The sequence below is a fragment of the Piliocolobus tephrosceles genome, chromosome 16, assembly GCF_002776525.5.
Source record: "Piliocolobus tephrosceles isolate RC106 chromosome 16, ASM277652v3, whole genome shotgun sequence".
Taxonomy (NCBI): domain Eukaryota; kingdom Metazoa; phylum Chordata; class Mammalia; order Primates; family Cercopithecidae; genus Piliocolobus; species Piliocolobus tephrosceles.
Window position 1 is genome coordinate 37,813,492 of NC_045449.1, and position 16,639 is coordinate 37,830,130.

The 16,639-nt window shown below is 37.8% G+C and overlaps 1 protein-coding gene across 2 annotated transcripts in view; it reads right to left on the reverse strand.

The window, feature by feature from the left end:
* ANKFN1 (ankyrin repeat and fibronectin type III domain containing 1) overlaps positions 1-16,639 on the reverse strand; it is a 374,035-nt gene that overhangs the window by 146,445 nt on the left and 210,951 nt on the right. For both annotated transcript variants that reach the window (XM_026456748.1, XM_023204555.1), the window contains 2 exons: positions 2,900-3,094; positions 1,006-1,119 (listed from right to left, as the gene is read on the reverse strand). In XM_026456748.1, the coding sequence (XP_026312533.1) occupies positions 1,006-1,119; positions 2,900-3,094 (309 nt within the window). The remainder of the gene's footprint in view (positions 1-1,005; positions 1,120-2,899; positions 3,095-16,639) is intronic.

Genomic DNA, 16,639 nt, shown 5'->3' on the forward strand with positions numbered 1-16,639 from the left:
TTTTCTTTTCCCAGTGCTGCCATCGTAGCCAGGTCAGGCTGTCACGACTTCCTCTTGAATAGGTTCATAATTCATTCCTTATTCTAAATCTATATTTCTCTCAATAAATCATACACAGTATTACCACTCCAATCTTTCAAAAGTCTACCTCTGATCCTGTCCCTACCTGATTCAATGGCTCTGCAGAATTCATCACATAAAGTCTAAACTCCCTAGCCTTAATTTCAAGCCTCATTCCATCCTTATCTGTTGATCCTAGTTTCCTTCTTTAATCTTAACATCTTACTGCACCTTCTCATGACCCTACGCTCATTTGGAGCCATGCTATTTTCTATTCCCTCTACTTGTTCCCTTAGTTTGCTCTACCTGTTCTGGTATGTTCTTGTTTTTATACCTGTGTTCATTGTCCTTTCCATTTGGAATTTACTTTCCCCCCAGTATCTTCCAGTCCAAAGCCTATTTATCCTTCATAAACAGGCCTGAATGCCACCTCCACCGCAGGGGACCCTTACTGATCCCACCATTTTATCTTCCATTTGTTCTTTCCTGACCTCTAATGTACTTTATCGGCATTTCTGAAAAACCTCAACCCTGTTACCTGGCTTTAGTTCTTATTTTTTTTTTTTTTTACCCCTATTTAGTATGTTCCATATCACAGCCCCTCAGATCCTTGGATCAAGTCTGATTCTTCAGTGTTTCCTATTCAGACCTGTCCCCAGCCCTACGCTATGTATAGAGCAGGACCTCTGCAGACAAGAATGAAACAGTAATTGAGGGGCTTGAAATGACAGCCTGGTCTTGTGGTTCTTCCTTTCTGTGACATTCTCAGTCACTTGATTGTTCCTTTACATGAGCGCCTATGGAAATATTTCAACTCCAAAAGTCAATGGGATAAACACATTCCTATCAGCAGGAAAAACACACACAAAAAATGCACAATTGATTCTCAAACAGCAGATGCTTTTTTAAGAAGGAGTGATGAAAAAAATGTCTTGGGTCCAGTACCTTTATACTTGGTAACTACAGCTGCATTGACGGTAAGAGGTTCTTGGAAGCTGACAGTGAGTGATGTACTGCTGGTTACCATGAGACAGACATTGGTTGGCATCTCAGGGGCTCCTGGGACAGAAGGAAAAACACAAGGATCTAAACATAGCAAATCCTTTTCAAACAACGTTCCTCCCTCTTCAAAGGATACCCTGAAATACACACTATGGAAACATTTGTTTGTAGAGCCTAATAGCTTTTGCTTTTGAACATTTTCATTAGATGTCTCAATGGCTTTTATTTGTTGCCATTAGGGTCTTATTTGAGCAATAGAACATTTTCTGAAAAGGTAAATAATACCAGTTAAGCCTTCCTAAAGCATCCTGCAAACATGATAGGAGATTGGGCTGGATCAGTGAAGAGAAGGGCAGGAAGTGATAGCAGGATTCTACATTGTCTGTGGACACCTTTACGTTTTATATAACATCGTTTCACTGGAGGCTTTTTGCAGCCCTGCTAGGTGGGAAGAGCAAGTAACAGCACACTCACTTTTGGTGTGAGGAAACTGCAGCCACAAGTGGCCAAATTCCTTGTTCAAGAACACAGTGAAGACAAACAGCCAGGATGAAAGCCCCTGGCTTCAGATGCCTACTTCTGGGCTCTTTCCAGTATTGATAGAATTCTAACTCACCTTGCTCTCAGGCTTTCTCCTATTACAAATGAGCAGTATTTTCTGAGAAAAAAATTTATGGGTGGATGTCATGTCCACTAACCTCAGGTTTTAAAGGACTCCTGATGGCTTTTGGTATTGCTTAACACGTAGAAGGTGTTTTATAATTTAGAAAATTACAAAAATTGACATCAAGTCTGAAAATATGTCTGTTTCTAGTATTACTCTGTCCTAAATGAGGAACAATAGCAAATGCATTTATTAAAGCAAGTGCTGAATCTCTTTAAACAAACCCATGCACCCTCCAGCCTTGCTGGAGAGTGTTGATGCTGAAATCAAACTTTCATTAATGTTGCTAAGTTATTTGCTCCAAGAGAAAGGATTAGGCCTAGATTTGGTACTTAGTGTACAGTAGTACTTAAGAAAACATCATCACTGTCTTTGGTCTTTGTCTACATCACAACTAAGGTTCCTACAGCAGAGGCAGAGAATTTTCAAACTAATGAAATTTCCCTTATATTTAAAATTTCAAGCCTAATTTTTTGTTCTTGTTGTTTAGATAAGATCTCCTTCTAGAATGAGAGTTTAACATTTCACAAGTGTTTGAATTTTATATTTTGCTTTTATATCAGGAGCTACACTCAGCATTACTTTTCAGTGCTAATGAGTATTATCCAAAAAGAAGGCTTTTCTTAAACTAACAAAAAGAATTGGTAAAGAGAATGGAAGTGCAGACAAAAGCATAATTCTTGAGTTGACTGACTGTTCTTTTCGGTTGCCTGTGTTAACTGAAGTTGACTTTATAGCTCTATATAAAAAATGCAGTGGAGAGTTGAAAACAACTTAAACTTGAGCTTGAAGCAGAAACTGGACAAACAGGCAAACAAATATTTTTCCACCTCCCTATCCCAAAATATAGCCACCTAGGGCATCAGACCATCCAGGTCATTAGGCATTAGGGCATAGCGGGTGGAAAGTGCTAGATGAGTGTGACATGGTGGAGAGAGGCCAGAGGCATGAAGCCTCATGGCTGTGGTCAGAGCACCCATCAGGAGCCAGAAACTCAAGCAAGACAAAGGGCCCTTTGACAGCCTCTCAGAGCCCTTGCTCCACACAGGCTGACAACGGCCATCCATGACCCTGTAGAGCTGAAAAAAAAAAAAAAATCATTAAAGGAAGGCCTGGCTGTCTCAAACTGAAGCTCAGTCTAGTGAAATGTAGATGTTTTCTGCTTATACTCACTGGCATGCTCAAAGCCTGTTTTCATGCGTCTGTAGAGCCGATACCTCCACTCCCAAGCTTTCAGCTGTTTCTCTTTCTCTGTGTTGTCCAGAGTGAATCCTTCATTCTCCACCTGGGCAGACAGTTCACTCACCCTCTCCTGGGCTTCCTGGACCAGTGTGTTGAGGTGCATTGCTCGGCTTTCCAGGCTGACAACTAAAGGGAAAGAAATGGGATTACTTCTTTCTTTCTGGGGAAATGCTGCTTCATTGGAAGGATATATCCCAGAGTCTACTATGATTTGGAAAAAAAAAAAAAAAATGCCTGGGAAAAGTGGGATCTGTGTTTGTTATCAAGTATCTTACTATGATAAGGTCTAATTAGTGACACTTACAATCAGATTAAGTGGTAAATTCATCACATTAATATATTCCCATTGCTCTCTGGCCCTCCTGTAACACACACTTCAATTAGCTGCTTAACTCGGCTAATTAGAATTCCACCATCAAGTACCCAAAAGGACCACTTCTCATCCAGAGAGTACACATTTGTTGCCATGACTTCCAGAAGGACAAACACATAGGGACAAAACTCCGTACGGCCAGGAAGACCCTAGGAAAAGTCATCCATGAGGCAAATTGCATTCTGATGAAGTTCTGTTTTGTTTTTGGTAGAACCTGATTCAGATTTTCTGCCTTTAACACATTCTTTCCAGCTTATAGATATTTTTGTATGTGTATCTTAGAGGCATAGTTTTATTATTGTTAATCAACGTATTTATTGCTTACAAAGAGTTCCACTACTGCTGTCACAGTTGAGCTAGTGAGTTCTGATGACTGGCTGACCCGAATGTGATCAGAAATTGGTCTTTGATTGTGGTATAATGGTAGGAATGATCTCCAGAGATACCAACGCTCAAAAGGATAAGTTATATAAAGCCCCTCTTGCTGAGAGAGGTTGGAGAGCATGCTATTTCTATTTTACCCAATATGTGATAGTCTTCTTTAGTTTACATCAAATTGTTTAGCCGTCCTGCCCTTGTGTTCATGTCAATGAAAGGCAAGGAATGTTTCCCTTTCTTGTGGTGAGCAGTGAGGCTGCCTCTTACGATCTCCTCATGGCTGTTATGCACATGAGGGCATGCCATGATGGTCACTTGGTCACTTCAGAGCCCCTCCTGGTTAAGTGACAAAAGATAGCCTCAGCATGGGAATATGGTAGGGGATAACCAAGTAACCAAGTAAAACAGAATAAAGTCCTGCAGATTTGTTGCTGAAATGTGTTTGACACTCCCTGTGACCAAAACAATATTTCTCTCTGGTGGGTGGGAAAGAAATATAACTATTTCATTCTTCTAATTAAGGGGGAATATATTGTGAAGATAACTCAAGTGAAAATTTGTTAGGTGTATTTTGAAATGGAAATTAGGTGGTTATATATTCATATTCTCTGTGTTCATAGGCATGTTTGCATTAATTACAGGAAATGAATACTAATTTATTATTGCCTCTGTGCACCATCAGTCTAAATTTATTTACAGATGAGGTCAATGAAAAATGAGTTGAGTCTTTTTTCTTTTTCTTTCTTTCTTCTTTCTTTTTAAAGTTGCTGTTTAGAACACTCAGGACTGTGTTTCACTGCAGATTTGTCATGGTTAATGAATGTTGCTGTAGCAGTCAATCATGTACTCTAAATACTGTCACACTTTTTTTTAAAAGCCTCAGTCATGAGCCATGACAGAAAAATAAACAAATAAATATAAAGCTAAAAAACTCTTTCACTGAGCAGCTACACTATGCAGAATCCCTGGGGAAGGCTAAAGGAGGCCAGAATAAATGATAATATAAGTGCTGTGGACGTAGGGAAGCAATGATGGGGTATGAACGCAGAGGTTCTGGAGAAAAAAAATACACATACACACACGCGGGCGCACACTCCAGTGGAAAAATTGGCAATATTAGTAGCCTCAAGGTGCAATTTCCTGGAGCAGTGAGATTGACAAGTCAGTACTAAATGCTGTTAATTTAACTAACTTCAGATTAATGGTAGAGTCTGCTATGACTGAAACCCTCAAACACAGTCTCATTATAGCCTTGCTGGGAAGGTCCTAAATATAGGCATTGACAGTTTAAAACAAATTCGTATACATTTGTGTATTTTTAGACATAGGTTAGGCGTCAGAGTTTGTGTCACAGTTTTCAGGTTGATTAATTGACCCAGTAACTGCACTCTCTACCCACTCCCCCCTCCTTCTTCCACTCCAAATTATAGAGAAAATGGGGGAATTGTCCTTGTTAAGTTATCCAGTAAGCTTTTTATTGTATGCCTGATGTTTGAATTGCATGCATGCGTCAACACTTGGGTGATAGACACATGATTTATAAAAATAAATTTTTCTAATACTATGAAATCCCCCCTATTAATTTTTATATCCACAACAGCTATTACTGGTGTGAATTCCAGGTGGCATTTTAGATGGACAGCTTCTCTTAAGCTATGCTTGGCTCCTTCTGATAATTTTTCTGCTTTCCCTAGAGCCACACATTTTGTTTCTGCATTTTCCCTTTCCTTCTAGGCTTTAGATGCAATTTGAGTTATAATGGTAAAGGAATTCCACCTCTTCAAGATAATGCATTTTGCCTCTTCAGAAACTTAAAGACAGAATTTTATAGCTGGGTGAGCCCTGCAAGATTATTTAGATCCCAGTGTACCTTATACTGGGATATCTAAACTCTAACGTAATATGGTGGTGATGGTGGGTGAAGTAGGGGGAGAAATGATCATCTCTAAAAACATAATAGGAATGAATGTGTCTTCTTGGAGCATCAAATTTTATGTGCAGATTTTGATTAAGCATATTATTTAGAAATTAAATAGGTCTATTATGGAGAAGAATGGAAAGTGTTTTCAAAAATTGAAGATTTTGAAAAAAGGGAAACTTTGTAAAACTCTATCCCTTTTTTCCAGGTTAAGTCCACAGGTGCCCTTGAGACTATCATTTGCATCTGTTGTTAAAAGTAATTGCATGCACAAATCAGAGGACTGACTGAGCCACTGGTTTCCAACCATTTCAGCAAGCAAACCTTTATTTATTTTTTCCAGTGGATTTTTTTAATAGCCTAATAAAACACCCTCTTTTGAAAGATTTTTTTTTTTGTCTACCAAACCAGCTGACTTATAAAGTGATCATGTTTCTCCCTATTATTAACGACCTATATAACCATCAATAGAAGCAGCATCTGTTCAGAATGAGATAATCAACCTAACAAACTGGGTTAATAAATTTTAAGCAGAAGCAAGTAAATATGATAATTACATTAGACTGTGTAGTTTTTCTTGAGTAATGGTGTGATAGGCTTTTTGGAAGTTTGAAAATTGTTCTGGGAATCCCATTTCTATTTTTGCCACCCTGGAATGGGGGCATTTTCTTTTCTTTTATTTTTTTACAATTGAGAAATCATATTTAATAAATCATTATCAATTTTTTATAATGTTTCAAGTCCATTCTTTGTTGATAGCCTCCACATTTACATGGTTAAGTCATTGTTGCTGTGTTTCTTACCTATGACATTATTTTTATCTCCCTTCATTTGTGGATCTTAAGATGTTGCAGAAGGTTCATTCCTGTGCCCCAATACAGATTCACTTCCTTTAGCTGCCTTTTCTAGCACCAATATGCTTTAAAAAAACGCACAAACAACAAGCAGTGACAGTGGCCAATTCCTCCAATGTCCAGATTAATAACTGTAGCATGCTAAAGAAAGGTGTGTGTAAATGGCTGGAGATGGTATATGGTCCGGAGTCCAGCATAAAACGTATTTCCTTTCTGAGCATTCCCTCCATTCCCCTAACCCGAATACATGCATTAAAATGTAGCAAAACCCTTTGGAAACTTCTGTTAGCCAACTGCAAACTCATCTGTTGCCACAAGTGCAAAGGGGTAGGATGTGAACCAGTATATCAGAAAGCTCTTTAGCCACTTTCATTGGCGACAGAACACAAAAGGAAAAAATTCCTAAGTATACACATCAGTCTGTCTCTACTTTTTATAAAACTGGAATAAAATGGAAAAGTGCCATTTTTACTAATCCTATTTGAATTTTAAATGTTCTTTTGACACAAAAAGGTATATACATGACACACCTACACAACCTGTTTTCAACTGGACAAGAAGTATTAAAACCCTGGGGATGTATGGGGTAAAACAAGATTGGTCAGGAAAAGAGAATTGTTCCTATAACTGGTAATCTGACATGATGTCCTATTGCCATTAAAAAAAAAAAAGGTCCATTTTCAGTCTATTCAAGTTTGTTTTCATGGTGTTTTATCCCTCTTGATAAAAAAAAAATCAGACTTTTGTAACTTGTGTATCAGAGTCAATGGTGTCAGAATATCTATAATGATCAGGTTCATTGTCACTAACATCTGGTGTTACAGAAGTGTAACTACTAGCCTCTGGATCTGGTGGCAGAATGGGGACATTTTCAACTTCCTTATTTTAAAGATGAAGAAATTGAGACCCAGGGAGATGGGATGACTTATTCAAGATCTTCATCTAAACCTTAAAGAACTCGGTGGATTTTCTCTAAACCAAATAGAATGCAAATCAACCTATTATTTATATATTGCAATTTCTTGATTGTTATCTATTTGGTATGAAATTGGTGAACTCAGTTTGACTGGTTGGTTTGATTTAGAAAATAGAAAGGCTATGTCTGTTTTATCATTCCTGCCCATCCACTTCTCTTTTTCTTGGATTCATTCCCCTTTCACTTCCACCCACAGGACACTGTTCCCTGGATGCCATACTCCTGATCTCTTTGCAAGGTTTGGTCTTTTCTCTCATTGCAATTGGTCCCTTCTCCAGCCAAGCAGCTATCCCTCTGAGCAGCCATGCCAGCACAATGGAGGGTCTGTGACTGTGTGGTAAGCAGTCGGCAGGGGCAAGACCACTCGGTGGCTCCTGAAACAGGCTCTGTGCTATTGTGGTGTTTAATTATCAGCAGCATTTCTACCTCCCAGTGCTTCTGAGTGGGTATTTGTTATAAGACCTACCCAGCTAATTAACTACGGGATGGGGTGGGGGGTGGGGCGGGAATTTTGTGTTCAAAGAATACAATTAGAGTTACTGTTTAAATCCTGAGATAAATAATGATCAGGGACCGAAGGGATTTTCTTCACCATTAGAATCTAACCTACAGATTGCCACTTACAGTTTCTTAATTTTGCCCTTGCCTACAATTGCTAAATTTGGGCCTGGTTGATAATTGCTTAAAGCTTGAAAATACAACGAGTGTAAAATGTAAACTAGTTTTAATTTTTAACTAAGGATTTCAGGGAACAATTTACTTGGTTTGCTTGAAAAAGACGGATATATTTATCCATTACTAACGATGTGCCATTTTTCGATTTAGTGACAGCTTTTCCATTATTATTGGTATGTTCCTCTTTTTTAATGATGACAAAATGAGGCAGTAAGACAATCATTTCATCTCAGAGTTAGAAGGAAACCTTCCAACCAACCTCAGATACCTTTGCTTTAGTACCCTTGGTCCTGTATAATTTCCTACATGAGGGGAACTCACTGTTTACTGAGATGACCTTGTCCATTTTCATACAACTCCGAATTGGAAAGTTTCCTTATCCTGAACTGAAATTTGCTTTCCTATTACAGTCATGTGTCACTTACTGACAGGGGTATGTTCTGAGAAATGCATCGTTAGGCAATTTCATTGTTGTGCAAACATTACACAGTGTACTTACACAAACCTGGCAGGTATAGCCTACCACACATCCAGTCTATATGATATAGCCTATTGTTCCTAAGCTACACACCCGTACAGCATGTTGCTGTACTGACTATCGTAGGCAGCTGTAAGACAGTAGTATTCGTTTATCTAAATCTATTACAACATAGAAAAAAGTACACTAAAAATACTAAAAATATGGCATAAAGGATAAAACATGGTAGAGTTATATAGGGCATTTACCCTGAACGGTGCTTACATGACTGGAGGTTGCGCTGCGTGAGTCAGTGAGTGAGTGGTGAGTGTATGTGAGGACGTAGGACATTACTGACACTACTGTAGACTTTATAAACACTACACAATTAAGCTACACTAAATGTAGAAAAAATTCTTTCTTCAATAATAAATTAGCATACTGTCTTTTGCTTTATAAACTTTTTAAAACTTTGTGAGTCTTTTGTAATAACAGCTTAAAACACAAACAGTACCACTGTACAAAAATATTTTCTTTATATCCTTATCCTATAAGCTTTTTAAAAATTAAAGAAACAATTTTAAACCGTTTTTGTTAAAAATTAAGACTCAAACACACACACTAGCCTACACCTATGCCTAGGGTCAACGTTTTCAATATCACAGTTTTCCACTTCCACATCTTATCCCACTGGAAGTTCTTAAGGGGCAGTAACACGCATGGAGCTATCATCTTTTATGGTAACAATGCCTTCTTCTAGAGTACCTCCTGAAGAAGCTGAGGCTGGTTTACAGTTAATCATTATTTTTTAATAAGTAGAAGGAGTGCACTCTAAAATAAGGATAAGTATAGTGAATATATAAAACAGTAACACAGAAGTTTAGTGTCATTATCAAGTAGTGTGTCCTGTACGTAATTGTATGTGCCATACTTTTATATGACTGGCAGCACAGTAGGTTTGTTTAAACCAGCATCACAATGAACATGTGAATAATGCATTGCACTGTGATGTTATGACAGCTACAACATCATTAGGCAATAGGAATTTTTTAGCTCCCTTATAATTTTATGGGACTACCTCCATATACATAGCTTAGCGTTGACTGAAATGTTGTGCGCGTGTGATTGTACTTCCAAACTGCAAGCAATATGGTAAAAGGGCTTTGGGGTCCTATAGATCAAGCGCTGCCCTTACATATGGGTGATCCTAACCAGTTACTCTGCTATATTGAGCCCAGGGTTCTCATTTGCAAAACTGGCATTATAATAGCACTTGTCTTATAACTTGTAACAAACTAATGATAGTCTTTACATAGAAGACTCTCTTAGTGGAGGTTTGCTTATTATTATTGCATCCATTGATCTTATATTTTTAAAAGCACACAAAATAAATCAAAATACTTGTTTTATAAAATAACTCTATGTTCTTCCATCAAAAACCCCTCTTGCCTCAAATAAAATTTTTCCATCCTAGCTACTGTTCAGACATATATACTAGTAAGTGATAGCAATTTCAACTCTGTTATTTCAAGGCAGAAAACAAGGTCACTTAGATTTGAACCTTGCATTGTAATGAATATACTCTGGGCAGTTAATAACATTTATTTTTGCTGATTATAAGTGACAACCTTCTAACAACTTCACCACTGACTTGTTTTAAGGTAGGAATGACAGACAAAGTAATGTAGGGGAATTCTAAAAATTAAATATTTTTAATTCAAAAATGCTTATACCAGAGAAACACAAAACATAGTTCCAATTTACCCGTCTTAAGATTCAGGATGCAAGACTCATTTTGGCTTCACTGAGGTCTCGAGTTGTTATTACATTTTCAGATTTTCTCAGGGACATTGAGATGTGGTTCCAAAAAGGTTTTAGAGATCTGGAGATTAAATGTTTCATTTTAATTACTGTGAAACTTTCTTCTCCTACAACTTATTATACCCAGACATGGGGATCTGAAGTGTTCTCTGCAACTTTCCAGCGGAATGTTGACTCACAAAGTCCTTATATAACTTAGATTGTAACTCATGATTTCTTAAGAAGCCAGAACAAATGACACAGAAAGGAATTTTTGGGACTCATCAAACTCAAAGGGGAAAATGGACATCTTCTCTAAAAGCACAACATGCAAGACACTTGAGTGGATTATTTGGGAAATTCAAAGGAGATTGCCCCATGACATCATTGGAGGTTTAAGTAATGAAACAAGATAACCATGTCTTCTGCCAATATTTTCAGTGCTGTCCATAGACGTATAGTGTGAGCCACATCATTTAAAATTTGCTAGTCACAACAATAAAAAAGCAAAAATAGGTGAAATTAATTTTAATAATATATTTTACTTAACTCAATATATGCAAAATGCTACCATTCCAACATGTAATCAATATAAAATTTATTAATTTTATATTTTATGTTATTTTTGGTACTAAGACTTTGTAATCAATGTAATTTTACATTTAGAACACTTATTCATTTGCACTAGACACATTTCTTTTTTAAATTTTATTTTATTATAAATTGATAATAATATCATATGTATTTATGGGATACAAAGTAATGTTACGATTTGTGAATACAATGTGGAGTAGTTAAATCAAGCTAACTAGACATATTCATCACCTCAAATATATATCATTTTTTTTGTGGTGAGAACATCTGGAATTTACTCTTTTACCAATTTTGAAATGTACAACACACTGTTATTAACTATATTCATGACATAGTACAATAAATTTAATAAAACCAATTATTTCTCCTGTCTGAGATTTTGTATACTTTGACTATCATCTCCCCATTGTCCTCAACCCCCTGACTCTGTAACCACCGTTCCACATTCTGCTTCTATGAGTTCAATCGTTTTAGAGTCCACGAGACTCTAAATAAATGAGAATATGAGATGTTTGTCTTTCTGTGCATAGCTTATTTCACTTAGCACAATGTTCTCCAATTCCATCGATTTTGTCACAGATGACAACATTTCCTTCTTTTTTAAAGGCTGAATAGTATTCAATTATGTATATATATAATATATAACATTTTAAAAATCCACTCATCTGTTAATGGATACTTAGGCTGATTTCATAACAGCTATTGTGAATAGTGCTGCGGTGAACATGGAAGTGCAGACATCTCTTTGACAAACTGATTTCAAATCTTTTGGGTAAATACCCAGAAGTAAGATGACTAGGTCATATGGTAATTCTATGTTTAGGTTTTTGAGGAACCTCCACTCAGTTTTCATAATGGCTGTACTAATTTACATCCCCACTAACAGTGTACAAGCGTTTCCTTTTCTCCATATCCTCACCAACACTTATCTTTCATCTTTTTGGTAATAGCCAGTCTGACAGATGTTAGATGATATCTCATTTCTCATTGTGATCTTAATTTTCATCTTCCTGAAGATTAGAGGTACTGATCATTTTTTCCCATAAATCTGTTGGTCATTTGTATGTCTTCTTTTAAGAAACCCTATTCAGGTTCCTTGCTTATTTTTACTTTTATTTTTATTTTTGAGTTGGAGTTTCACTCTGTCGCCAGGCTGGAGTGCTGTGGCACAATCTCGGCCCACTGCAATCTCTGCCTCTCATGTTCAAGCGATTCTCCTGCCTCAGCCTCCCGAGTAGCTGGGATTACAGCCGCCCACCACCATGCCCAGCTAATTTTTGTATTTTTAGTAGAGACAGAGTTTCACCATGTTGGCCAGGATGGTCTGGGTCTCCTGACCTCATAATCCGCCCGCCCTGGCCTCCCAAAGTGCTGGGATTATAGGTGTGAGCCACTGCACCTGGCCACCTATGTTTAAATTGGTTTATTTATTTTCTTCCTGTTGAATTGAGTTCCTTACATTTTTTGGACATTAACCCCTTACTGGATGTACAGGTTGCAAATATTTTCTCCCGATACACAGGTTGTCTCTTAACACTGTTGTTTCCTTTGCTGTGAAAAAGTTTCTTAGTTTGTTTTAATCCCATTTGCCTTCTTTTGCTTTTGCTATCTGTGCTTTTGGGATCATATGCAAAAAATCATTGCCTGAACTAATGTCATGTAGTTTCTCCTGTATACTTTCTTCTAGTAGTTTTACAGTTTCTGGCTTTATATTTATGTCTTTACTCCATTTTGAGTTGGTTTTTGTATATGGTATGAGATAAGGGTCCAATTTCATTCTTCTGCATGTGGATATCCAGTTTTCCCAACACCATATATTGAAGAGACTATTCTCTTTCCATTGTATGTTTTTGGTACCTTTGTTGAAAATCAATTTACCGTTCATTCATGGTTTCCTTTCCCGGGCTCTCTATTCTGTTCCATTGGTCAGTGGAAGAGATATATTTCAAATGTTTGATAGTCATATGTGGCTAGTGGATTCTGTGTTGGACAGTGTAGTTCTAGAACATAAAATTATACACATTTAAAAAAGCGCTTCTATTGGGAAGTGTTTTGGAATACAAACTGTATAACTAATGGGTAAAATATTTAAAATCTTTACCAGGAACTCTTGGGTCATTTTATTTTGTTTTTGAAAGTTAGGTTGGCTAACAATTTTTAGAAATCATTTATAATTGGCCAGGTAATGCGATAAATATTTTAATGGTATTATTCCACTTAATTCTCAACAATCTTAGGTGGGTAATAAGGTAGCCAGCCTCCAGGAGGGCCTGCAGTGACCTATGTCTGCTTGTATTCACACCCTTGTATAGTTCTCGCCCACACTGTACCAGTGCTGTTCTGTGAGATCAGCAGAATTCTGCAGAAATGATGCTATGTCACTTCTGAGGTTAGGTTATAAACATCACTGTTGCTTCCACCTTGGCTGGTCTCTCTTTTTCTCTTTCTTAGATCATTTTCTCTGGGGGAAGCCAACTCCCATGTCATAGAGTAGCCATATGGAGAGACCCATATAGCAAGAAATGTGGGGCTCATGCCAGTAGCCACTATGAGTAAGCTCGGAAGTGGGTCCTCTAGCTCAGTCAAGCCTTACAATGACAGCAACCTCATGGGGTCCCATGAGATGATGACTGAGCCATAACCATCCAGCTAAAGCCATTCCCAGATCTCAGACTCACATGAGACAAACATTGACTATTATTTTTAGTTGCTGTTTGGGGGTAATGATTACATAGCAATATATAATAATACAAGTTAGGTACAATTATTATATCCGTTTTACAAATGAATAAATGAGGCCACAGAGAGGGTAAGGAATTTTCCCACAGCTATAAAAGGTCAGTTGTGGGATTTGAAGCCAGAACACTCTGACCTCAGAAATTTAATTTTTAGCCTTTTCTAAGGGTTTAATTTAAAAGCTGCACCCCAAACAATTCTATTGCTGTTGTGTTTATGTTAAAAATCATGGGGAAAAGTCTGCATACTCTCTAAACTGATAACAATGAATATATTTGGGGTTTTGAGGGATGGGAACCTAGATTGTGTGTGCATGTGGGGATGAGTTGGGTGGGCTATCAAAGATACTTTTTAACTTTATCTATAATTTTTCCATTTCTGACAAGGAGAAGATATTCTATGTTGCATGTATATTTAAAAATTTTTTAAAAAGAAAAAAAAGATGACTATAAAACAACAGGGATGAACCTGGAGGACATTATTCTAAGTAAAAAAAGACAGACACAGAAAGACATAATGGATGATCTCACTTAAATCTGGAATTTTAAAAAGTCAAACACATAGAAACAGAGAGTAGAATAGTGGTTGCCATGGGCTAGGGGTGGGGAAAATAGGGAGATATTGATTAAAGGGTACAAATTTCTAATTAGAAAATGAACAAGATCTGGGGATCTAATACACAGCATGGGTGGTGATGGATCTGTGAATTAATTTGATTACGATAATCTTTATACCACATATGTATATCAACTCATCACATTGTATACCTTGAATATATACAGTCTTGTCAATTAAATATTCTAAAGCAAAAAATCAGAAAAATGCAACTATCAACTCAAAGAACAGGTAACAGGAACTTACTTAGGCTTTGGCCACCTGGTGTTTAAATAATTATTTGAAAACATAAAAAAGATCAATAAGCCCAACGTTAAGTAAAATCATTCTCTTCGTAAGGGATAATATATTCACCCCCCTCCAAAGAAATAGGCTTGGGATTGATTCAATTAAATTCAGTTGAGTGTCTACTGTTTGCTGGGGATTCAGTAATAAATGAGAGAGGTGCTGTCCTTTGGAATTTATTTTCTATTGCAGAAGAGATGAAAATAAGCAAATAAAAACATTGAGAAAAATCATAAGTGCTACGCACAAAATGACAAGACAGTGATGTGATGAGAAAATGTCATTTTAGACTTTGGACTTGGTGGCCAGAGAAAGCCGCTCTTGAAGATGTCACATTTAAGCTGAAATGTGAATGTTAAGAAGGATTTGGCCATGTAATGAACAAGATTAAAAGCATTCAAGCATTCCAAATAGGTGGAATAGCTAGTACGAAGGCCCTATGGTAAGATAGCCTGGCAGGTTACAGGAACAGAATGGAGGATGGTGTGGGTGAGGAGTGTGCACTATAAGATGAGTTTTGAGGAATAGATTTGTAAGTGAAGATCTATACCCCGATTTTAGTGAAGCAGAAAAAATATTGAGGGCTCATTCTAGAGACCTGTCTAAGGCTTGTTCTTTACATATTCTTATTGGCTGCAAATCTTTGTCCTTTGAGGGTGGATTTGATTTCAGAAAATCTCTCTAAATAATTTGAAGCCAAGTCTGGCGAACATAGAGGGTGATGACGCTAGGCAATGCTGTTTTGGAACAAAAATCAGGTGTGACTCTCAGCAACGAGTCAGATTTTCTCATAAACTGACTCCAAGGACAATTCCAAAGTGTTCAGAGCAATGGCAGCACTGTTGGGGCAAGTGTGGGGTCTCCCAGGAGGACCATGTGGAAGGATAACATTCGCTTGGATTGTAGACTTTCTAGTGTGTTTGTTTACATAAAACCAGCCTCATTAGTTTATAGTCACACCTCTTAGACATGGCCTGACCAGTCCCAGCACAAACACGAACCCCTTACTACTGCAGAAATGAGTGGTGCATCCTGACGAGACTGCCAAAATTTTAACATTGGTGTCTGCACCATACTCAAATGACAGCAATTCTGCAGTTGCATTTTATGAAGTAACTGGACACAACAAATTCTGAGTGACACTTTTTAGTTCCACAGGCAGCATCTGAGAGAAAGTGAGAGGGAGGCATTCACCAAGAAATTCAGAGGGAGGGGAGAGGGACTAGAGAGAAGGAGAATGTAGCTAAGGGAAAGGGCAAAAAGACTGAAACTAAGAGGTATTCCACCATTCTTACTGGGCCGTATCATTAAATAGTGTAAAATTAAAAACAACTAGGATTACATCTACAACCAAATTCTGTAACAATGTCTGGAAAACAATAACAACAGTATTAACAACAAAAGATACCCCAAAGTTTAAGTTACTGGAATACTTGAAGGTTTTTTTCCATACATTCTGTGTATATGCATGTGTGTGTGTGGGTCTGTGTCTGTCTAGGATACACATAATGAATGTATATGTGCACACTAAGACTTGACATCTGTGACTCCCAGTAGCATAAGACAGGGCTGTCACAAAGGCTAAAATTTCAACTGTAGGCCGGGCATGGTGGCTCATGCCTGTAATTCCAGCACTTTGGGAGGCCGAGGCGGGCGGATCACAAGGTCAGGAGATCGAGACCATCCTGGCCAACATGGTGAAACCCTGTTGGTACTAAAAATACAAAAAAATTAGTCGGGAGTGGTGGCAGGCGCCTGTAGTCCCACTGGGGAGGCTGAGGCAGGAGAATGGCGTGAACCTGGGAGGCAGAGCTTGCAGTGAGCCGAGATCACGCCACTGCACTCTAGCTTGGGCGACAGAGTGAGACTCCTCTCAAAAAAAAAAAAAAGGGGGGCGGAGCAAGATGGCCGAATAGGAACAGCTTCAGTCTCCATCTCCCAGCGCGAGCGACACAGAAGACCAGCGATTTCTGCATTTTCAACTGAGGTACTGGGGTCATCTCACTCGGG